Genomic DNA, 23,950 nt, shown 5'->3' with positions numbered 1-23,950 from the left:
CGGCGGCGGCGGCAGCGGGATGGAGCCCGCGACCGCGCCCCAGCCCGACATGGCGCCGGAGCTGACCCCGGAGGAGGAGCAGGTAAGCGGGGCCGCGGCCTTAGCTGTGGGTGTGTCCGGACCCCCGAGGCCTAGGCCGGCCTCTGCCCGAGGTGGCCGCGCGCTCCACGGCCCCCGGCCCGCGGGTGCCCCTTCCCCCCGGCGACCGCGCCCCAGGCCGTTAGCCCCCGACCCAAGAAACGCTGCTGCTGGCCTCTTCGGTCCCAGAGGCTTGCGGGCCTCAGATCGCCCCCTCCCCCCATTCTGGTGGTAATTCAAGTTCCTCGGACCGGGCGGGGGAGGGCTCTCTTTCCCTCCCATCACCCCCAACCCCGACGTTTGTTGAACACCTACTTGCCTTCGGTCCCTCGACCCCTACGAATGTTCAGCCTCTTTCCTTGAGGGTTTGTGGTTTTTTAAGGACAGGCAAAGTCCCGTTTGGGGGGAGGATTCCTGCGGGGAACATCTCCCCACCCCAGCGGGGTGGTGATAGGCAGTGGGTACGTAGATGCCCTAGATTTTCAGATGAGCCCCTCGGGCTTCTCACAGGGCTGTGGCAGGCCTACTTGTGCAGATTCTGGAAGATCCAGGCCTCAAGCTCCCGAAGTCCCTGGCCCTGGGCCGCCCTATTCAGCTCTCTCTGACTGTGCGCATCCCCTCACCCCCTACTTCCCTACCCTCCCCCCGCCCCCCATCTCCATCTTTCTGGAGCCTACGTTGAGCTCCATTGTCCCTTAAAGCTTATGACCTTCAGTTCCCAGAAGGAAGTGGTTTGCGGTGTCATTCTGGGGGTTTGGGTAAGGGAAAAGCCCAGCGCCCTTCTAACTTTCCCTCCCCCACATTCCTTCTGGGGAGACAAGGACCACTCCTTCAGAGGAAATTTGGAAAATGTGCTAGCTGAGATTGGGAACCCTAAAGGCTTTTCGCAGTCTCTTCCTTGGCAGTGCCCATTCCCGGCCTTAGCTATGCTCAAATATAGCCATAGTCTGATTTCACGTTAAAAAAACCCCAAAAACCTGAAATAAGAAGATGATGAACCATACTGGTAACCCGTTTCAAGCCCTTCAACCCTTATTCCCAAGGACCACATTTGGTAGCACAGTCTCTAGGGTGGAGACAGCATGATTTTACAAACTCATATTAGTTAATCGGCGTTAAGACCTGATTTTTAAAAAGCTCTTGACTTTTCTCCTCATTTGTGGAGATGACATTTTTCACATTTGGCCTCAAACCACTATCTTGCCTTTTCACTCCTTGAGATAAAATCAGCATGGGAGGAAAAAAAAAAAAGAATTCTGCTCTGTAGGAGCAGTGGTAACATCCTGGTATCTGCAGTTGAGTGTTAATAAATTGCTAGTCAAGGCCTAGTGCAAGCAGGTGGCCAAGGGGCCTGTTCTTCCAGAATTAGGGAAATACTTCAGTACTAAGGTGTGTTGTGTTGATTTTAAAGAGGCAACCCTCGTTCGCTTCTTTTCTTTGGATTAGTCAGATTTAGAGTTTCTATGTTTCTAAGACTTAAAGGCATTAGTATTCCACTGTGAAAATGGGATTTGGTTGCAAATTAAAAAATTAAAACCAAGAAAGCAAGTATCGATAAAGTCAGTGCTTTACTCTATATAAAGGATATGCATATAATACTTTTACAGCGCTTATTAAAATCTTTTGTATTTAGTGAAAGTCTTTTACAGTGAATAAGTATGATGGGCATTAACAAGGACTGGATGGTAACGGTAAAATATTTATATATTAAGATCAAGAAGGTATGTGGGGGTTTTTAAATTGTACCTTTTCCTACAGAATGTTAAGTCAGACATTTCAAAATGTGAAACAAACATAAAAGTAGCATAGTTCCAATTATTGTAATGCCTGATAAAATTTCATATTTTAGTTTAATATCACATAAGAGCACTCTTCACTGTTACGATTTATTTAAAATGATTATGCGAAGCAGCAGCAAATTCATATTAGTCTTATCTAAGTAGTCATGGGAAATGAACATCCATTTCATAATGCTCCCCCATTGCTGAAACCAATTTTATTTTATTTTTTCTTTCCATCAAAAAATTTTTAATGTTTGTTTATTTTTGAGAGAGAGAAAGACAGACAGCATGAGCAGGGGAGGGGCAGAGACAGGGAGACACAGAATCTTCCAAAGCAGGCTCCAGGCTTTAAACTCTGAGCTGTCAGCATAGAGCCCGACCTGGGGCTTGAACTCACAAACCCCCTGTGAGATCATGATCTGAGCCGAATGAAGTTGGAGGCTTAACCAACTGAACCACCCAGGTACCCCTCAAAGCAATTTTAGAACTCATTTGGAGTTGACTTTAAAGTTTGTGGCAGAATCTTTCAAATATCTGCAGTGTTGGAAACGTCTTGTCCTTTCGAGGGTCGGTTTGCTTTTTGGAAATACCAGACAGTCTTTTGGAATCCTATTATCACAAGTTAAGGATCACACTGGGTTAACCCAGGTTCAGGCAAAAATGAAATGCGTATATGCATTTAGGTCCTTTTGAAGGTAGGTAACTAACTGCCTTAAAGATGTTTCTGGAGCAGATCTCTCCTGCATGGTATTCTTCTATATGGTCATGTGAATCAGAAACCCAGAAGTTTCTTGAGCATTTTGCTTTCCCTCAGGCCCCATACACTATACATCATCAGATTTTCCTGAATATCTCTTGAATTCATCAACTTCTTCCACTATCACACCATCACCCTAGTCCCCAAGCTATTCTATCCTTACAGAACTTTTGTTTCCTACTGATCTATCTGCATTCCTTACTCTTATTCTAGAAGGCAAAGGCAAATTGAAAATCTCATTGTGTCTCTCATCTGCCTTCCTGCCCCTAAAAGAAGCATTTATAAAACTCTCAGTGGCTTTTCATTACTCTTGGGATATAACCGCTCCTACATATTATCTACAGTGCATGGGTCCCTGCGTGGTCTAGAGCCCTGGCCAATTTTCACACCGCATCTTTCCTCCAGGCACACTGGCCTTTTGGTCCTGCACTCTTGCTGTTGTTTTCTCCCGGTACGGGGTCTTTGCACAAACTGCTTTCCCCTGTCTGGGAACACCCTCCACTGTTCGCTCCCTCTTCATCCTCAGCCTTTGCTTCCTCAGGAAGGCCTTCCTTGATCTCCCCAATTAGGTTAGATCTGTGTTACTAGCTCTTAGAGTACCACCGTCCTTTATATCACTTTTCACAAATTTATCCTATTTGTGGGATTGCATGACTGGAAGCCCCATGAGGGTTGGAATGTGTCTGCTTTTGCTCACTGTCATATGCACACTGCCTAGCCTAATGACTGGCACTTAGTGTATGGGCATTCAAAAAATACTAGTGGAATGAAGAGTTGTTCTGTACACGAATCGAACACAGACAGCATCATCCTCTTTCTGAATGAAGTGCTTATAAGAATAAGTACATTGTTCATTTTGATATATACTTCTGAAGGTCATCATTGCTTTGTAGTCTGATTTTCTATCTAGGCATGTGCTGAACTGATATACCAAATTGTCATTTGTAACTGATGTTCCTTGCCTTGATTTTCTCACTTCTCAGTAGTTAACAGAGTGTACAATTGAGTTACAAGAAAAAGTATGCTTTGTCTTTAAGGAATTTACATGAATAGCAGCAAAGTAATAACAGTAACTGTTTTCCTGAGTTTCTGCTTTGAGTCAGGCTCTGTGCTGGGCATTTCGCATAAGGTTAATCCTCATAAGATTGGAATTATTGCTTCATTTTGCAAACAAGAAAACAGAGAGAAGGAAATTGCCCAAGGTCACATAACTAGCAAGCAATAGAGCCATGATTTCTACCCAGTGCTGGGTTCTTCTGCCTCCACTGCAGATGTTCCCTGTATTCATTGTACTACATAACTTCTCATAAAGCAACTAGTTAACTTACTAAGATGTCTACATTCATGTATAATAGCTAATTTTTTTGGTTTGGGTATTGATCTAGGTGTATTTGGTTTTGATGATGTGTCTTAAAATATGGTCTAAAAATTGCACAGAAGAAAAATTTTGGAAGACCTTTACTCAGACCTATTGCCAACAGAGACCTATACAGTCTATGCAAGAAACTGTGATGAAAGTACTCTTGGGAAAAAGTGTGTTCCTTAATCAGAGTTGACAGCTTTCCATTTTGAGGTGTGATCACAATAAAAACTTAATTTTTTGATATCTTCTTTATCGTTTGTACAGGAGAAATAACTATTCATGGAACCAAATGTAAATATTATCTCTCCAAACTTTAAAAAGCCGGGCGTGGGGCGGCAGGGTGGCTCAGTCGGCTAAGCCTCTGACTTCGGCTCAGGTCATGATCTCATGTTCATGGGTTCGAGCCCCGTGTCAGGCTCTGTGCTAACAGCTCAGAGCCTGGAGCCTGCTTCTGGTTCTGTGTCTCCTTCTCTCTCTGCCCCTCCCCCTCTCATGCTCTGTCTCTCTCTGTATCAAAAATAAATAAAACATTAAAAAAATTTTTTTTAGGAAGCCAGGTGTTTTGTATGTTAATGTGTAAATATAAAAGCCTTTCTTAATGGGCTGGCAAAATTAAAACTTAGGCAGTGTGAAGGGAAATTTCTAAACATCAGTACTTGTCTTCATTCTTGTTATTGTCTTAATTTCACTTTCCCACAGTATATACTAACATTTGTAACTTGACCTGAAGTTGATAATTTTTTGAATTTGCTATATAATTATAGTTAACTTGACCATCAAGGATAATTAAAGGTTTCTTGAAAGGGGGCGGTTAAAAAAAGGGGGCCTCTTACTCATCTGTTCTATCTTTAAAACGTACAGAAAGTGGGGCTTCTTGAGTTACATCTGTTTGGGCGTAAGTTGTGAGGAGAACTCTCTCTTTGTAATAAACCATAAAATAAAAACTCAACTAGGATTCTAAGGCTATTCAAATTCAGAAATTATAGCTTTTAAGGGTCTTGATTTTGCATGGATTTCTCAGTAGTGATTAATAGGATAAAAGAATCGAGTCGTTTTCAGAGCACCTGGGTGGCTCAATCAGTTAAGCATTAGACTTCTGCTAAGGTCTTGATCTCCTAGTTCTTGAGCCTTGCATTGAGCCTCTATCAGCATGGAGTCTGCTTTGGATCCTCTGTCTCCCTCTCTCTGCCCCTCTCCCTTGTGCGCTCTCTTTCTCTCCCATCTCTCAAAAATAAGCATTAAAGAAAAGAATAGTTTTCTAAGGTATTTTTGTATTTATGCATATTTATTTATTTATGTAATAATTTCAGGAATCGAATTTAATGATTCATCACTTATATATAACACCCAGTGCTCATCCCAACAGGTGTCCTCCTTAATACCCCTTGCCCACTTAGCCCATTTCCCCACCTAACACCCCTCCAGCAACCCTGTTTGTTCTCTGTATTTAAGAGTCTCTTATGGTTTGTCTGTTTGTATGTCTTTAATTTTTTTTAATGTCTATTTATTTACTGAGAGACAGAGGCAGAGCCTGAGTGAGGAAGGGACAGAGAGAGAGGGAGACAGAATCCAAAACAGGCTCCAGGCTCTGAGCTGTCAGCACAGAACCCGATGCGGGGCTCTAACCCATGAACCATGAGATCATGCCCTGAACCGAAGTTGGACGCTTAACCGACTGGGCCACCCACGCACCCCTAAGATTTGATTTTTAAGTAATCTCTACCCCCAACATAGAGCTCAAACTCACAGCTCCAAGGTCAGGAGTCATGTGCTTCACTGACTGAGCCAGCCAGGCACCATGCATATTTTCTTCTTAGACCAAAGTTGGTTTTAATAACTTGTATAGTGCTTCTTTCATATTAAAAATAATTCACGACTTTCTTTAAAGTTGCTCTAGGGGTGCCTCGGTGGCTCAGTCGGTTAAGCCTCTGGCTTCGGCTCAGGTCAGATCTCACGTTCGTGGGTTTGAGCCCCGCGTCGGGCTCTGTGCTGACAGCTCAGAGCCTGGAGCCTGCTTCAGATTCTGTGTCTCCCTCTCTCTCTGCCCATCCCCCTCTCATGCTCTGTCTCTGTATCAAAAATAAATAAAACATTAAAAAAAAAGAATCTTTAAAAAAAAAATAAAGTTGCTGTAACGAATAGTCTAATATTTATTTTCAAATCCTCTAAAGAAAATTTCTGTTTTAGAGTTAATGTTGTTTAGAGCATTATTGTCAAGTTAATAAGCTAGTGCTTACATCGTAAGCACTCAGTAAAGTTAGCCATTATCATAATATTCTCTGTTTTTGAATATTGAAAGATTTTAGAGCCAAGTTAGCTTAAACTAATCCCAAGGGAGAAAAATATTTATCTTTACCCCGAGGATTATCACTTAGCATGGATTCATGTGACTGCCAGAAAATAGTTATCTTCCAACTCTATAACGTAGTTTTCAAAAACCTATTCTAATTCCATGCTGTGGTTTCTGTTCTTATAACAGGGATCCTCTGAAGTTAAAAATTTAACTGCCTTGTGGTGGACTTCACAGATTTTTGGCATTTTTCCCAAGGGCAAGGGTTTTTATCCTGGTTCTTGTGGCCAAGAACTTCCCTTTTCCCACAGCCTCACATGTCCTGTGCTAAATGTCATCTGTCCCCCCAGAAGTGTCCATACGTCAAGGGCCAGATGATTCATAACATTAAGTAGAGGCCTTCTTGAGAAGGAAAAGAAGATGAGGGAAAGATGAAGAATTCTCATTATTGTCTTTATTGCCAGTAACTAATGATGTTGTAATTAACAATCAAGTAAAATTTCATCTGGATGTGAGAATTTTACTCTTAAAATTTCTGAGCATATCAACGGCCTCGGACTTCACTTTGTGTGAATGTTAAGGAACCTGGAGGTTTTCTCTAGGAACCTGACTTTTAATATTTGTTAATGAATTAAAAAGTAAGACACTTCCTTTGGAAAGGAGCTGAACTGTTTCACGGAGGTAGAAATTAAATGTTCTCTCTCTCTCTCTCTCTCTCTCAAAAATACACGTAAAAAAAAAATTAGATGCCATTGCCCTAACCCTGTTCATGTACTAAAACCTGCAGTGCCAATTAACAGTCATTTCACACTTGCTCTACCACCTACCCTGGAGCCTCACACAACTGGGTATATTTTCTTTTTCCACGTCAGTCATTATATTTCCCTCCTGTATGCACCTCTGTTGCTCTTTCTGGCCACTGGAATAGTCCCTGTTTCTTATTCCTCTTCCTCCAGAGTTGGGGGCGAATGTTGCTGGAACAGGTTCTCCAGCCTGTACTCTTCAGTGCTGGAGGGCCTTTGCCTGCTGGAAAGAGCACTTTCAGGTCTAACTTTGAAAAGACCTCTTGAGTACCTAACTGCAATGGAACGGCATAGGCAGCAGGGTAGGAGACTGAGATGCTCCAGAGCCCATGGGAAGAGCAGTTTGTTTATTAAGGGTTGATTATATCTTAGATCCAGATTATAAAATAATGAGACCAAAACAGTAGATGAGAGGTACTTTTTCTTTAGTTTCTCCTTCTAAGAAAAGCATTCCATTTTTCTCTAGGAAAGACCGTTTCTGTTTTATGTATCGGTTTCCTCTGAAAAACCAAACCCACCCAAAACATACATGTATAGTTCTTGTCTTTTATCCAGCACAGGTGGCACAGATCTGACTAGGCTTGTAGAAATATTATGAAACCAGAATTCTCAGAATTGATGGGCAGATTCTAAAGAGAGCTGTCTATGACTTTAGTACTGAAGTGTCTAGGGATATGTATCCATGAATTACTTGTTCATTCCTTGAACTGGCTAAGCTTTACGTTTGTTTTATATATATCATTATTAAATGATATACATCATTAGTAAAATAATATTCTTAAAAATATCCTTCTTAGATTCTCTACAATGATCATATAGTTCTTTTATCATTAAAATCAGTAACATCTTGTAAAAAGTGCTGCATGCACTGTACAAGTTTGGGATTATGTTATTAAGTGATGAGATCCCAGTATTTAAAATTAATGCAAATATGGCCTTTTTCTAAATAGAACTATTTGCAAGTGAAACCTGGGCCTTTTGGGAGATGATGGCAATAAGTCTTAGGTAAACTTCAGGAACCCCCGGCTTCCTTTGTGGCTCCAGTTTTGTTTTATATTTTTGAGGCCATTTTGTTTTCTTTCTTTAAGCCACTTTTAGAAGACTTAATTACTTAACTTAAATAAGTGATTTGAATAAGTAAAGCCCCTTACAGTTACAAAACGCTTAGTAAATGGTTGTGCTGATGGTATTTTTATTCTTTCTGCTTACAGGAAACATTTTTTTTTCAGATAAGAGTAGGAAGAAAAATTAAGAATCTGACTTTGGGGGCCCCTGGGTGGCTTAGTCGGTTAAGCATCTGACTTCGGCTCAGGTCTTGATCTCATGGTTCGTGGGTTTGAGCCCCGCATCAGGCTCTGTGCTGACAGCTAGCTCGCGCTCTCTCTGTCTCTCAAAAATAAATTAAAAAATTTAAAAAATTAAAAAAAAAAGAATCTGACTTTGTAGCAGTGAGAGAGAGGATTTCAAGATTGTCTGAGACTTCTGACAGTTACCATGCATGAGTAATGTATCTAGAAGATGGTAATGGGGATACCTGTTTCTCATTTTATGCTTCTGTCACTTTCTGCACCATCCATTGGTTCCCTGTTTTATTTCATCTTTCCAGGTTATAGATTACCTTTAGGTGCATTGGTCAGCATTGTCTTTTTTTCCCCCAGATAAAATTTTAAAGGTCATCTCATCTAAAAATGACTCATATGTGGAGTCCAGAGAGTAACAGTTATATTATCTTCTGTATCTTTCTCTCTTTTTTAAATATTTTATTTATTTTTTGAGAGAGAGTGTAAGCGAGGAAGGGGCAAGGGGAGAAGGGAACAGAGAATCTGAAGTGGGCTCTGCTGACAGGCTGACAGCAGCAAGCCTGACGCGGGGCTTGAACTCACGAACCATGAGATCATGACCTGAACCAAAGTCAGATGCTCAACTGACTGAGCCACCTGGGTGCCCCATCTTCCTTATCTTTCTTTTTTTTGTTAATGTTTTATTTATTTTTGATAGAGAGACAGAGCATGAGAGGAGGAGGGGCAGAGAGAGAAGGAGACACAGAACCGGAAGCAGGCTCCAGGCTCTGAGCTAGCTGTCAGCACAGAGCCTGACTCGGGGCTCGAACCCATGAACCTGAGATCTGACCTGAGCCGAAGTCGGAGGCTTAACCGACTGACCACCCAGGCGCCCCTTCCTTATCTTTCTTAAATAGCATTTGTGAAAACATTCTCGTTCCATTGTTTGTCTCAACCAAGATGATTTCACCCCCCCCCCCCCACAAATGTCCATGTCTAGAGATAACATTTGATTGTCACAAATAGAGGGTGCTACTGACATCTGGTGGGTAGAGACCAGGAATGCTGTGAAACACAGATAGTGTATAGGACAGCCCACCACAACCAAGAATCATCAGACCCAGACTGGCAATAGTCCCAAGGTTGAGAAACTCTTTTAGTTTTTTTGTTTTTTTGTTTTTTTGTTTTTGCCATCAGAGGAGAGGGGCCAAGTTGAGTGGAGGGGGAGTGGGAGAGAGGGAGAATCTTAAGCAGGCTCCACACTCAGAGCACCTAGCCTAATGCAGGGCTCCATCCCAGGACCCTCAGATCATGACCTGAGCCAAAATCAACAGAGGCTCAACCGACTGAGCCACCCAGGCTCCCAGAGGAACCCTAGTTTATATCTGAAAGATTTTGTAGTTCTTAGGAACAGAGATACAACTAAAAGTAAAAATTCCTACTTTTTAGTTGAAGATGGGTCTTTGGTTAGTTAACACATTTTTATTTATTCAAGTATGTGTCCCCAGATATTGATTTTCAGGATTAACTCTATGTACTGAAACATGAAAAACTCTGGTGTTTTATTTTATAGCATAACCATCACAGAGGACAAAATGAGCCATTTGCAGGGGTTTTTACACAGATGGGAGGATTTTATGTGACAAGGAGAACACTACTGAGCGCTGCCATGTAATGATAATAATGGAATGGAAGTGTCATTTTTGCTTTCCCCTCTAAATGTTTCTGAGTTTCTGTTCCTCCAATGAGTGAAGTGTATCTTCTGTTTCATGTTAACATCCACCAAGAGAAAGGTTTTATAGATTATAAACAGAAATAAAATGTTTGTTCATTCAGCAATCATTAATGTCTACTGTACCAAGCTCTTGATCAGCATGGATGAGGGGCTCTCTGTCTTTGAGGAACTGCACTCTAGTTTTCTCTAAGCAGTTTTTGAATTGTGGGCTACCCATCATGGAAGAGAACCTCTTGAACACAGTGAGGGCAGGATCTCTATCTCTGTATCCTTAGTAAACATTGTGAGAGCTCAAAATACATTTGCTGAAGAATGAGTGAAAGCATGTTGAAATTGTTTAGTCCTCACACAACCCACGAAACTGCTATTCTTTTGCTCCGGATGATTGTCTTTGTGATAATTGGGATGATGTTCAGAGGCTTTCAGTAATTTACCAAGAAGGCAGCCCTGGGACGCAAACTGATTATTTTAGTATATGTGCTGCCGAAGCGAGCACCGCAAACTGATTATTAAATGCAGTGCTCTTTCTAGTAAACTTCGTCTGTTCTACTGACATGTTTCTATGTCTGACACACCTATATACATACATATACCAGAAATAGCTCGCTCTTGGCACTTGGGTTTCACATTCCTAGTTTCTGCTGTTCTCAAGTTTTCCTACAGAGAAGAGGCTACATTGTTACCAGCTGTTTAGTGTTCATTAATTTATGAAAGAAATTATATGCTTTAATGGGGGGTGAATGAACTTGGGGGTTCATAGAGGGCTCTGGCTCTACCTCTGTTAATAGGTCTCCTCTTTGCCTTTATAAAGCCAGTCTTTAGTCTTTTATATATAAAATTTAAACTTTTATATATTGTAATCAGTATAATGGGAAAGCATGTGTAGTATACATGCCTACAAATAACTAGGATGAAACTATAGCTTTTTAAATTGTTTTTTCCTGTTGCCTGGGTGGCTTGTTCAGTTAAGTGGCTGACTCTTGATTTCGGCTCAGGTCATGATCTCAAGGTTGTGGGATTGGGCCCTTTGTTGGGTTCTGCACTGAGCGTGGAGCCTGTTTAGGATTCTCTTTTCCCTTCTCTCTGCCCCTCGAATGCTCTTCTCTCCCAAAATAAATAAACTTTAAAAACTTAAATTGTTTTTTTCCACGATACCTTCACTTTGACCGTGTTTTGGCTTCACTTGAGCCATTACTAGAATTTGTTTCTCAATTCTTAAAAAAAAAAAAAGTTTTCTCCTTGTTTCACTTTCTATACTCACAGATTTTCTCATTCTTAGATTCATTAAGGAAGAAAAAGTGTTACTGAGAGGAAGTCCTGAAGCCTCGAACATGATACACAAGTACCAGAAGTTTTATTTGGGAAAAGCTCTTCCATGCCAGGAAAACCCCAAAGTGAAGAGAAAATATTTCTAATGAGGTCAGGGACTTAACAGTGATAGAGCTAGCAAGATTAAAATACACAGGATTTCCAGTATACTTTTGTTTTCAAAAACATAACTATACACCTTTTTAATTTTTCTTCTGCCATCCAAAACATCATTTTCTTTCTTAGCTGATATCAATCTAAGGAAATGCTAGCTTTGGAGGTGATTTTGTAAGAAAATTAGAAGCAACTGGAAATTTGTTTTGAGTGATAATGCTTGGAAAGTCTATTCAGGACCTCTGATTGTTATCATGCTGTCCTTATAGTACTACAAATATTGGTAAAAGCCCACATCAGACCTGTGCTAACAATAGTGACTAAGCATATTACCTGTTAGGATGGCTATATATATATTTGCGAGTGCAAGTGGGAGAGGGGCAGAGAGAGGGGGACAGGATCCTAAGCAGGCACTGTGCGGACTGGCTGACAGCAGCGAACTCAGGAACACAGAACTGCAAGATCATGACCTGAGCCAAAGTCAGACTTGCCTGACTGAGCCACCCAGGTGCTCCTGGCTATACATATATATATATATATATATATATATATATTTTTTTTTTTTTTTTTTAAGAGAAAAAATAGGGACGTCTGGGCCGCTCAGTTGGTTAGGCGTCCAAGTTTGGCTCAAGTCATGGTCTTGAGGTTCTCGAGTTGGAGCCCCACATCGGTTTCTGTGCTGAGGGCTAAGCAGTTCCTGAGTTCACTACTGTCAGCCTTTAAGCATAGAACCCTCTTCTGATTCTGTGTCTCCCTTTCTCTCTGCCCCTCCCCTGACTTGTGCTCTGTCTCTCTCTCTCATAAAATGAATAAATATTAAATAAGAGAACATTACAAGTATTGGTATTGTTGGTAGGAATGTAAAATGGTGCAGTCATTGTGGAAAACATTTTGGCGGTTTCTCAAAAGATTAAGGGTAGAACTACCAGGTAACCCAGCAATTTTACTTCTAGGTGTATGTCCATGTCATAGCAAATTAGTCACAATAACTCAAAGGTAGAAGCAACTTGAATGTCTGTCGATAGATAGATGGATAAACACATTAGGTGTAGAGATTACTTAAGAATGAAATCTTAAAAACAACCCACTATGCTTATTGAAAGAATTCATACACAAAGACAAATATATGATTCCATTTATATGAGGTAACTAGAATAGGCAAATTTATAGAGAGAAAGTAGAACAAGTAGGGTTAGAGGAAGATAAGACAGAGGATTATTGTTTAATGGGTATCCATAGTTACCCAAACTATAGATAGTTATAGTTAGATGGTTACCCAACATTGTGAATGTATTTAATGCCACTGATTTGTATACTTATGAGTGATAAAAATAATAACTATTATATGTAAGGGCATCTGGATGGTTTAGTTGGTTAAGTGTCCCAACTCAGGCTTTCAGGATCGAGCCTGAGTCAGGGATTCTCTGTCTCCCTCTCTTTCTGCCCCTTCCCTACTTGTCTGTGCTCCTTCTCTCTCCCTCTCTCTTTCTCTTAAAAATAAACATAAAAAAAAAGGAAAAAATATTATGTGTATATTTTACCACAATAAAGTAATGGCTAAACACTATTCTAAGTGCTTTACAGGTTTTAGTGTATATGTTTAGTGAATAATGCTGCTGGTGAGGCATAGGAAAGAGAATAGGTGTTAATTCCACTTCTGGTTTGGCTCCTGATCCTGAGCCTAGAATCACTTTATGTAAGTGCCATTTCTCGGTTACAGAAGGTAGCTATGTTAATAATTTGTTAGAATGTAAATTGTCATCTGTTTTTAAACTCTTGAATATTTCACATGTGAAATCCAGTTGAGGTCTACTCTGTAGGAGAATAAGGAATTTTCTGTGTGGGACAAAGCTGTGATGCAAATGGACCCAATTTGTAGAGCATCTTCCTCTTCCCCCACCCCCACTCCCAGTATAGTCCTGGGAATGACTTGAAATATTATTGATCTGGAGCAGTGGTTCTCAAGGAGTGGTCTCCAGACCAGCAATGTGAGCATCCCCTGGGAGCTTATTAAAAATACACACGTTCAACTCCCACCCCAGACCTACCGAATCAGAAACTCTAGGCTTAAGGTCTAACAATCTGTATTTTAACAAGCCTCCAAATGCACACTCAAATTTGAAACTGGTGATCTAGAGAATAGGGTGTTGTGTTCGTAGGGGAACCATCTAAAAGTGGATTTAAATACTGAAGCTCACTTCAGGAAGAGAAGGCCTGGATTTACAAATTAACTCTCAAACTATAAGTATAGACATAGTTTGAACTGGATGAAAGCTTCAGGAATTGTTTGATTCTAGACTAGAACTCTACTGTTCCCTGGTAAAGGAACAGTAAGGCAACGTCTCAAAAAGTAAGGCAGAGTTCTCAAAAGACTAGCATTTACCATGGTTTCTCTCATCCAAAGAAAGAGCAGAGCCTCTATTTACTTGAGAAATGGAAATTGAACCACAATGTCTACATGGCTGAAAACACCAGGGCATTGAGACACCTGATGTGCTCCGCAGATGGCATTCCCTAGAGAGATGCTTGGCTTCCAAGGGAGTACTGAATGAAAGGAGACACAGGCTGTTCTGATTCGGCCAGGAAAACCTGCCAACTTTGACAGGGCTCTTCCATAGGGAAGCTCATGTTACTGCAGTGTCAGTTGCCCTGATAATCTGGACCTAGGAGTTTCCAGATTTTACTGTCTGGATCCTGACAGGGAGCTGAGCCCATTTCTAATTGGAACTGAAAATGGGGCGCTTTAGTGAGGACAGCCAGACTGCAGGCAGCTTTTCCAGGCTTCATTCTTTGTAGGTTTTCAAATGGCCTCTTAGGTACAGTAAACTGTACTACTTGTACTATTTTATGAGCATGAATAGGTTTGCCCTTGAGTTTATCTGTGAGCCTCCTTAGGCTCTCAAGTATTGATCCAGTGAGTTTGAAATGGCTGAGGTGTGAGGTGTGATATTGCCTAATGAAGTGTTCCGCCCAGTCATATCTCTTTCAGGGAGTAATGGACCTGCAGGTGATAGAGACATTCAGGAAGAGCTCTGGTTTCTTGAGTTGTGATAAACACTCAGGACTCAGTTACCAAGGGTACAAGCTGTGGGGCTTATCTCAGGAAAAAAGCAAGGGGCTAGTTAAATTTGGTGTCGATTAGAAGCAGCAGTTCTGATCTTCAGCCCAGAGCCAGGTCCTAGAGTTGTGAGCAAGAAGTCATCAAGTCACTCCTTTCAGATCCATGTGACATTGGCAAAATTGAATTTGAGGTGTGTGCGTGTGGAGAGGTAGAGGGGAAGGGGGAGAGACAGATGGGGAGAGGGAGGAAAAGATGAAGGGAGGAATGTGTTAGTTATTGAGGAACAGAAGCAGTTGACAGGCAACTGCGGTTGCGTGAAGTGGAGGAAGTACAGAACCAGGAAGGAAGGAACTAGTTACTGTGGTTTCAAGGCTTCTCACTATTCTGGTCTTTTCCTGAACTGATTCTCATTTGCCAGTGACCTTCTTAAAAGTTAGCACTCAGGACTGAAGACAGTCTTACAAATAAAGTCTGATGGCCTCCTTGTTTGGGGCTTACTTGTTTTGGACACTGTGCTTCTGTAATGTGTTCCAAAATCACAATAATTTTTGGCAGTGTTAGCAAACTGTTGACTCATAGGTTCAAGTTAACTAAGATCCCAAGTCTTTCTTATGTGTTTCTGTTAAATGTCTTCTGGTGCTTCTAAAATTGATTTTCTTGCACTTAGTCCATATAAATTTCATTTGTTAGATTTAATGTTCACTGAACATTTTGTGAACATTTTTGTTAAGGCTTATGTGCTGAGAACTTTACAAATATTGCTTTTTCACTCCTCTCACAACAATTCTGTGAGGTGTAATTTGTATTTTATAGAAATTAAGGCTCAAAGAAGTTAAGTAATTTGCTTGCATTTTAAGCAGTGAAGTAATAGAATCTGACATTCAAACTTGTCTGACTCCAAAACCCCTTGCTTTTGAATTCCATTCTTGCTCATTGTTCCATCCCGTTTTGATCTTTTAGATCTGTGTTCTGTTTTAAATATATTTGTTCTCTTAGCTAAAGGCCCTCTTACATTGTCAGCATGAGCTGGTGATCTTATCCAAGTCATTTATAACCGTGGGACTGGCCAGGTGTGGGTGCAGAGCAAATCAAGGGAAAGAGCGTGGCATTTAGAGTCAGATTTGGTTTTGGAATCTTGGTTGTATTATCACATGTCACATTAGTGGTGTGACATGGCAAAGTCCTTAACTTGTCTGGGCCTCTATTTCCTTATATATAAAATGCCTTAATACCCACAAATGGGCCTGTTGGAATGGCTGGATAAAAAATGGATGCAAAGGTTATGGCCCATCCCAGCATACTGTATGCACTCCATAAACATTAGTCGACTTATCTCCCTCCTACCGTGGAATTCTTTAATATCTTTTTATTTTTTGTGTTCTTTAAAATTCATCCCCCTACCCCAGTGCTATTGATTTTTGTATTTTTATTTATTTTTTAGTGGACTGTCTTTGGCTATGGTTGTTTAGTTTCCTGCAGGGCTATCATATGCCCCAGTGTGGCAGCACACTTGTCTATAGAAAGTAGTGGTTAAGAGCTATACCACAAGTTTCTGTGTGATTATGAACAAGTTGCTTAAAACTCACTCTGCATCAGTTCCGTCACGTGTAAAATGTGGGTAAAAATAATACCTACCATAAAGAGTTGTTATAAGGATTAAATAAGTTAATATATGTAAAGTCCTTGGAACAGTGCTTGGCAGATAGTGCTGTTTAATCTTTGCTAGTACTAATATCTGTAAGTTACAGATACTAATACCTACCTTGTAGGGTTATTATGAGAAATAAGTGTGTTGGGCGCTTGGGTGGCTCAGTCAGTTGAGCATCTGACTTTGGCTCAGGTCATGATCACACGGTTCATGGATTCAAGTCTCGTGTTGGGCTCTGTGCTGACAGCATAGAGCCTGCTTGGATCCTCTGTCTTCCTCTCTCTCTGCCCCTTCCCTGCTTGTACCCTCTCTCCATCTCTCAAAAATAAATATTAAAAAGAAAAATAAGTGTGTCAACTGCTTAGTATTTTGCCAAGGAAATAAGTATCTCACTGTGAACAAAGATATCATGATACGCTCATCAAATCCCTTGCTGAAATGTAGATCTCTTCCATGTATTGGTGGTTTTCAAACTTTATCATATATAAGAATCACCTGGGGGAGCACGTGGGTGGCTCAGTCAGTTGAGCATCTGACTTCAACTGAGGTCATGATGTCATGGCTTGTGAGTTCACTGTCAGCGCAGAGCCCGCTTTGGATCTTCAGTGTCTCTCTCTGCTATTACCCCTCTCACATGCCCCCCCATAAACAAACAAACAGACATTTAAAAAAGAGAGAATCACCTGGGATCTTGTTAAAACAGATTATGATTCAGCAGGTTTGTGGTGGGACTTGAGAGTACACTTCTGAAAATCTCCTAGGTGAGGCCAGTGCTGCAGACTTCATTTTGAGTAGCATTATAATATTTCATTCCTTTCTTTTTCAGTCTAGTTGCATTCTTTTTTGTGAAAGACTTGTTTTTAGTAAGCCATTTCTGGTAATCACTACTACCCTTTCTAAAAGCTCAAAGCCAGGCTTTAAAACAAAAACAACATTGGCCAGGCCAGGTGTGTATGCATAGGAAAGAAAGATAGGTTGTATGTCTACCAGGGATTGATTCGTGTCAGAGACTGAGAACTTTTGTACTCCTCATTGGACATCCCCCCTTTGGAATTAAGACCATGTTTGCTCATTCTCAGGTTTGATATTTTGCCAATCCTTAAAGTTCTGCAGCAGTTGTTCATCAGGCTCCCCTGGAATTTTCAGGATTGTTAGGTTTTGTAGGTCTGGAGACTTGAACTGATTTGGAATGACTCTAGGCTTTACTGTTTTGAGCTTCAGCTCTTGCTTTTCACAAGGCTTGTTCTTCCCTCTTCAAGTTGAAGGTTGCACTTGGTAATAGAGAAATGGAGGAAGATCTCTGTTTCCATCATCTTTCCGGGATGCCATAATGGTGCACAGAAATGCCCCAGCAGGTGCTCTCAAGAGCATCAACAATGCTGAAAAACGAAGCAAACGCCAGGTTCTTATTAGGCCATCCTCCAACGCCATCGTCCGATTTCTGTAATGTGACTGTGACGACGAAGCATGGTTACATGGGCGAGTTTGAAATCATCGATGATCACGGAGCTGGAACATTGTTGTGAACCTCACAGACAGGTTAAACAGCTGTGGAGTGATAAGCTCCAGCTTTGATGGGCAACTCAAAAGATCTAGAAAAACAGCAGAATAATCTGCTCCTGTCCCGCCAGTTTGTTTTCATTGTGCTGACATCATGGACCATGAAGAAGCAAGATGAAAACACACAGGAGGGAAAATCCTGGGATTCTTTTCTAGGGATGTAATACTTTCCTACAAATAAAATGCCTCACTGGGTGGCTGGGGGAGGGGGAGGAGAGAAATGGAAGAAGAGGAGTTTGTCTAGACAGTTCTTACAGAGCCCTTCGTGTTAGCCTTAGCTTTTTTTTTTTTTTAATCTTTTATTTATTTTTGAGAGAGCGAGAGAGACAGCATGAGCAGGGGAGGGTCAGAGAGAGAGAGGGAGACACAGAATCTGAAGACAGGGTCCAGGCTTTGAGCTAGCTGTCAGCACAGAGCCCAACTCAGGGCTCGAACCCATGAACCATGAGATCATGACCTGAGCCGAAGTTGGACGCTCATCCGACTGAGCCACCCAGGCGCCCCAGCCTTAGCTTTATTAACAGGCCTTTTGGGCAGTGACTTTTCTTGGCATTTTTCCTTTAGGTCAGAACCACCATTCTAATATCTTTTTGACCGTGCCCTCTTCCTCTCTTCCTTTATACATATGTATGTAAGTGGGTATCCTTTTAACATCTGTACTCAATGGAGAGTGCTGTGCAGCCATACTAGTCTCTCCAGATAGTTCTCTTTTAAAATTCATATTGGTATACTTTATAATTAATTGAATAATTGTCAGAGTCTCACTTTTGAGGGCTTCTGTAAAAATAGTAGCTATCTAAATTTTCTTTAGAATTTTAGGTTTTGAGATTTTAATTTTTTGAAACCTACATTTTTAAAGGCATATAACAAATGGATAAAAATGTGGGCTCTCCATCTGTTCTGACGGCATGAAGCCTGCTTAGGATTCTCTCTCCCCCTCCCTCCCTCCCTCCCTCTCTCTCAAAATAAATACTAAAAAATAAACCTTTAAATTTTTAGGGAAAAAATGTGGGCTCTCCAGAGTCAGAAAACCTGGGTTCTGATGCAGGCTCCACTACTTTCCTCATTTGGGAGCTTGGGCGACTTAACAGTTGGAAATCAGAGTTTTCTCATCCTACTACAAGGATAAGAGCCTCAACTTCCTAGGGCCATTGAGGGGACTTGACAGGTCTTGAAAGACTCAGTATCTGGTAGTTAGAATTCAATACCAATAAATATTAGTTACTGTGAACAGCTAATTTTGTTAAAGGTCTAATGTTTTTTAAATCACTGTGGTAAGGTTTACATAATGAATGCCTCACAGCCAATTATTTGATTATGTGAGGTGGGCAGGTATTATCTCTTTTTGGATGAGGAACCTGTGGCCTGAAGAGTGTTGACCCATCTCAGGTACACGTGCCGTGGCGGAACCGGCTCTTCGCCCCGGGATTACTGGTGCCACAGCTAGGACTTGCTCTCTTAACTGCCTTCTTCTGACTTGGTTATTGGCTCTCACACTTTCAAAGATTACTTGATTACTCTCTCTTTTTCAACGAGTCTGTCTGCTTGGTTTGGATGAAGTCCAGTATAGTAGCTCCTCATCCTTTTAGGATGAAATTGTCAGCAAGAATTTTCTACCCCTTCTCCCCCTTTAAAGTAAACATGCTATTCAGCAAATGACAAGGTGCTTGAAGTCCACTCTCTCTAACAGTCTTATTACCACGGCAATTTTGGAATCTGAGGCAAGAAAAGAAGCCCTATTCGTCATTATTGAGCAGCTGAAGGGTACTCCCAACAGCTGTATCGTGTCCCTGACTCTTATGTCCTCATTCAGAAATTCTCCAGTGTGGGGGCGCCTGGGTGGCTCAGTCGGTTAAGCCTCTGACTTCGGCTCAGGTCAGATCTCACCTTTGTGGGTTTGAGCCCCGCATCAGGCTCTGTGCTAACCGCTAGCTCAGAGCCTGGAGCCTGCTTCTGGTTCTGTGTCTCCTTCTCTCTCTGCGCCTCCCACTCTCATGCTCTGTCTCTCTCTGTAGCAAAAATAAATAAAACATTAAAAAAAAAAAAGAAATTCTCCAGTGTGGTTTGTGGATTTCTACTGGGGAATATTGTTTTGGACACACTGCCATCCATCTTCCCTTTTTAAGGTTTGAATGAGATTTGCCCATCATTTGCATATTGCATTCACAATCCATTAACTCAGATATTCCCTGGTACTGACCGGGTCTCACTCATTTTATAAAATTCATAAACTTTAATCTATTTTGGATATCTCCATTATAGATATCTTAAGATCTTGGCAACCAAATTCTCAGATATTTTCCTTTGTGACTTAATAGTCCTCTCTTCCATTGCTTTTCTTCTCATATCATTCCTGGGTTTTTGTCCAGTTTTATCCTGAGATTTTTCTCTTTTCCTCTGTTTTCAGTTTTGAGTTTTCATAATCAGATTGGCAAATGTTCAGGCAAATATGTTCTTCCTACTCCTTGTGAACAGCACTCTTTTAGCAGGCTGAGGGCCCATAATCTTTTTTATACATAATACTCATTAAGATGGTGCCAAGCACTGTGCTTGGTGTGGAGTATGCTGTCATGATCTTGGAAGACTTGTCCCTGCATCTCCCCAGGCTTATAGTCTAATGGGAGCAGACAGATAATAACATAAGCTTTTATAATACTGTGTGCTTAATTATTTATGTATTTTAATGGATATTTTTTCTTTTTTAAGTTTTTATTGTTTCAATCTAAATCCAAGTTAGTTAACATATAGTGTAATAATGATTTCAGGAATAGAATTTAGTGAGTCATCACTTACATATAACACCCAGTGCTCATCCCAACAAGTATCCTCCTTAATACCCATTGCCCATTTACTCCATGCCCATACCCAACACCCCTCCAGCAACCCTCAGTTTGTTCTCTGTATTTAAGAGTCTCTCATGATTTGAAGAAGTAGGATTTAGAACTGACACCTAAAGAGTGATAGGTAGTAGACCACGTTTGGGTGTAGGGGAAGAATGTTCCAGTATGAACTGGAAAGTCAACTCCCAATTTATTGACAATCACATTCCTCCTTTTTCCCCCTAAGATCTCAGCTATCAATTGGAAAAAGATAAACTTTGTTACCAGAGGCCCCTCTCACCCCCTGCCTCCTCCAAACCCTTCAGATATTTATTTTTTCCCCCTTCAGATATTTATTTTTTTCTCTGGAAAGACTTTTTGGGTTTCTTCTGGTTGTTTGGTTTGCCACTTCATTAACCAGCTGGAAGGGGTAGCAGTTGGCAAGCTGCCCTTAGGTTTTCCTTAACCAAGAGTGAGACTATCGCCCCCCTCCCCTGGGCTCCATGTGGGCTTTTGTTCTTGCTGATGGTGAGGAGCTTTCTGTTTCTCCTTCAGATTTCTGTTTTGTCTTTTTCTCTTCTGTGTTACTCTCTTCTTTGTTAGGGTCTTCTGTTCCTCAGCCTCTCGGACATGGATTTTCTCTTCTGACAACTTAGAAATGTTTACTTCCTTGTTTTCTTGTTGAATCATTTCCTCTGTTGTCTCTGGGAACTCTTTATCCTCTGATAACTTTTAGGTAGGGTTTTAGGCCTGGAGGAGAGATGCCAGCTTGTGTTTGCTAAACCTGCTGAGGACCGATGCCTCCAGGGAGAAAGTGAGTGTGGCGTTCCTGCCAGAGCTTGGAGCAGCCCCTCTTTAGGGCCAGGAGCTAGGCAGTCTGCAAGCAGCTCCCTCACTCACTCCCTTTTGCCCTGATGTGAAGACTATTAACAAACAGGCTTACATTTAGTGGTACAGTTTAAAATGCTTTTTAAAGCAATATGTTCAGATATTCTATCATATATTTTAGTTGAAAACTATATAAAATTAACACCTTTATTTTTTTGAGTAGACAGTATAGCCACATGATTTAACCTTAAGGTACACAAGAGAACATGGTAAATATTTCCTTCTCCTGCCATATCTCTCAGGCTCCTGTTCTCCGCTGAGAGGTAGGGGCCTGTGACAGGCTGTCCCAAGGTGGGCCACTTTGGTATGAACATTGTTTTGGGTTAAAAATAATGAAAACCGAGGAGAAAACTGAGGAGATTGGTGGGGGGTGGGGGGAGCTCTCTATCTGATCCTCAACTGCCTAAATTTACATTGGAAAGGAGAGCCTGTACCTGGAAGAAAGCCATTAAAACTGGCTTCACTTTACCTAAGAAACTTACCTGCAAAGTAAGGCCACGTTTGTTTTTCAAAATATCTCTTTTCACATTTCTGTAATGGCTTTCCTCCCCTTGGTGTCCTCTGACCTACTCCTTTCTTTAGCTCTTGTAAACTTCATGTTGCCGCATTGTCTTTGGAATTTCTTGTCTGTGTGGATTCCCCACATGTGCACTATTAAATTTTATTTTTTCCTGTTACTCTGTCTCATGTCAATTTGATTCTAAGTCCAACTAGAAGGATCTTGAAGGGGAGAGGAGTCTCCCCCACTCTCCGACAGAGACAACCAATGTTACCAGCTTCTTGTATATCCTTCCAGAGTAATTTTGTGCCTAGGCAAACGCATGAATATTGTCATCTGACAAGATGAATGATAACATGTCTTGTATTTCTCAAGGCCACTTAGTGAAATGGAAAGACCAAAGGACTTGAAAAAAATCTCAGAACCTTAGCCCTGTCATTTATTAGTTAAGTAACCTTGCACAGCTTGCTTAAGCTCTGTGTGCTTTGATTTCTTTATGTTGTTAATAGTGCTTAGCTTGTGCTCAGTAGAAGAACAGTTCCTTCTTTGGTGCATGTTAAATGCTTCACACCTGGTTGCTACCTTTGTTATTTCTTGCTGGACCATATTCTTTGGCCTGTGTGAACTGGGAGGAGCAAGAAGTGAATATTGAATTGCTTTTTTTACTTTTTTTACTTTTTTTTTTAATATGTGATAAATGCTCTCTTACATATAGAAGGGAATTTGATGGGCACCTGGGTGGCTCAACACTTAAGTGTCTGACTTTAGCTCAAGTCATGATCTCATGGTTCATGGGTTCAAGCCCCACATCAGGCTCTATGCTGAGAGCTCAGAGCCCGGACCCTGCTTCAGATTCTCTCTCTCTGTCTCTTTCTCCTTCTCGAATAAAAAACATTTAAAAAAATTTTTTTATAAGGGAATCTGAGCCAGGGGAGACAGAAATTGCATCTTCTGAAAGGAAGAGAACATCTTTTGCTCCTTAGGTTTTGGAGCCTGGCTGTTTCTGATCTGGGACCTTCACACTTGGCTGATGGAATGCTGATAAACCCCAGCCCCTCGCTTCTGCTGGTTAGGAAGTTTTTTGTTTTGTTAATTCTTTTTTTGTTTGTTTATTTTAATTTATTTTAGAGAGATAGCGCGAGCAGGGAAGGATCAGAAAGAGAGGGAGATTCAGAATCTGAAGCAGGGTCCAGGCTCTGAGCTAGCTGTCAGCACAGAGCCCGACGCGGGGCTCTAACCCACGACCCTTGAGATCATGCCCTGAGCTGAAGCCGACCTTAACTAACTGAGCCACCCAGGCGTCCCTGGTTAGGAAGTTTTTAACACTGGAGAGCTTTTCACATTTAATAGCTCAATTAACTCTCGCCCTTTTGTATTGCCTGAAGCTTTGGACTCTTGTGGGAAGCTTAAAGCTTGGTCAGCCCTACTTTGAGTTTCCTGCTGTTCTGTTCCCAGTGCTATGCTAATCCTTTAATAGCAGTCAGCTTTTTTTCTTCTTGGTTCTTACACAGTGCTTAATGTAATAGATGGAAGAGTCTAGAATTTTAGTACCATTCCTGTTTTATTTCATTAGATGGATGGTGTAAGGCCTTTCTTCATAGGTATCTAGCCTTAGTATTTTTTTAAGGTAAACTATAATTATATTTTATTTGTTTGTAAGTAATCTCTTCACCCATCATTGAGCTTCAACTCAACCCCAAGATCAATAAGTCACGTTCTGTAACTCCTGAGCCAGTCAGGGGTCCCTGGGATTTGTAGAGCTCTAAGTTTGAAGTTAACCTGGTTCCTTAATGGAATAAAGAAAGGCATTTTATATCTTGCAATACATGACTACCAGAATAAAGAGACCTGATAATGTGGGGATATTTTTTAAAGCAAGACCATTTTTGAATACCCACTGTGCAGCGTTCTGTGCTGGATGTTTTAAGCAGCTGCTTGTGAATTCCCAAACTACCATTATCCACAT

General features: G+C 41.1%; 1 protein-coding gene across 2 annotated transcripts in view; it reads left to right on the top strand.

Moving 5' to 3' along the window:
• PTPN9 (protein tyrosine phosphatase non-receptor type 9) overlaps positions 1-23,950 on the top strand; it is a 79,462-nt gene that overhangs the window by 268 nt on the left and 55,244 nt on the right. For both annotated transcript variants that reach the window (XM_029952843.1, XM_029952842.1), the window contains exon 2: positions 1-82. In XM_029952843.1, the coding sequence (XP_029808703.1) occupies positions 20-82 (63 nt within the window). In that variant the 5' untranslated portion in view covers positions 1-19. The remainder of the gene's footprint in view (positions 83-23,950) is intronic.

Source organism: Suricata suricatta, chromosome 9 (genome assembly GCF_006229205.1).
Source record: "Suricata suricatta isolate VVHF042 chromosome 9, meerkat_22Aug2017_6uvM2_HiC, whole genome shotgun sequence".
NCBI classification, from domain to species: Eukaryota; Metazoa; Chordata; class Mammalia; order Carnivora; family Herpestidae; genus Suricata; species Suricata suricatta.
Note: the sequence above shows the minus strand (reverse complement) of the source record. Positions and strands in the feature narration are given on the sequence as shown.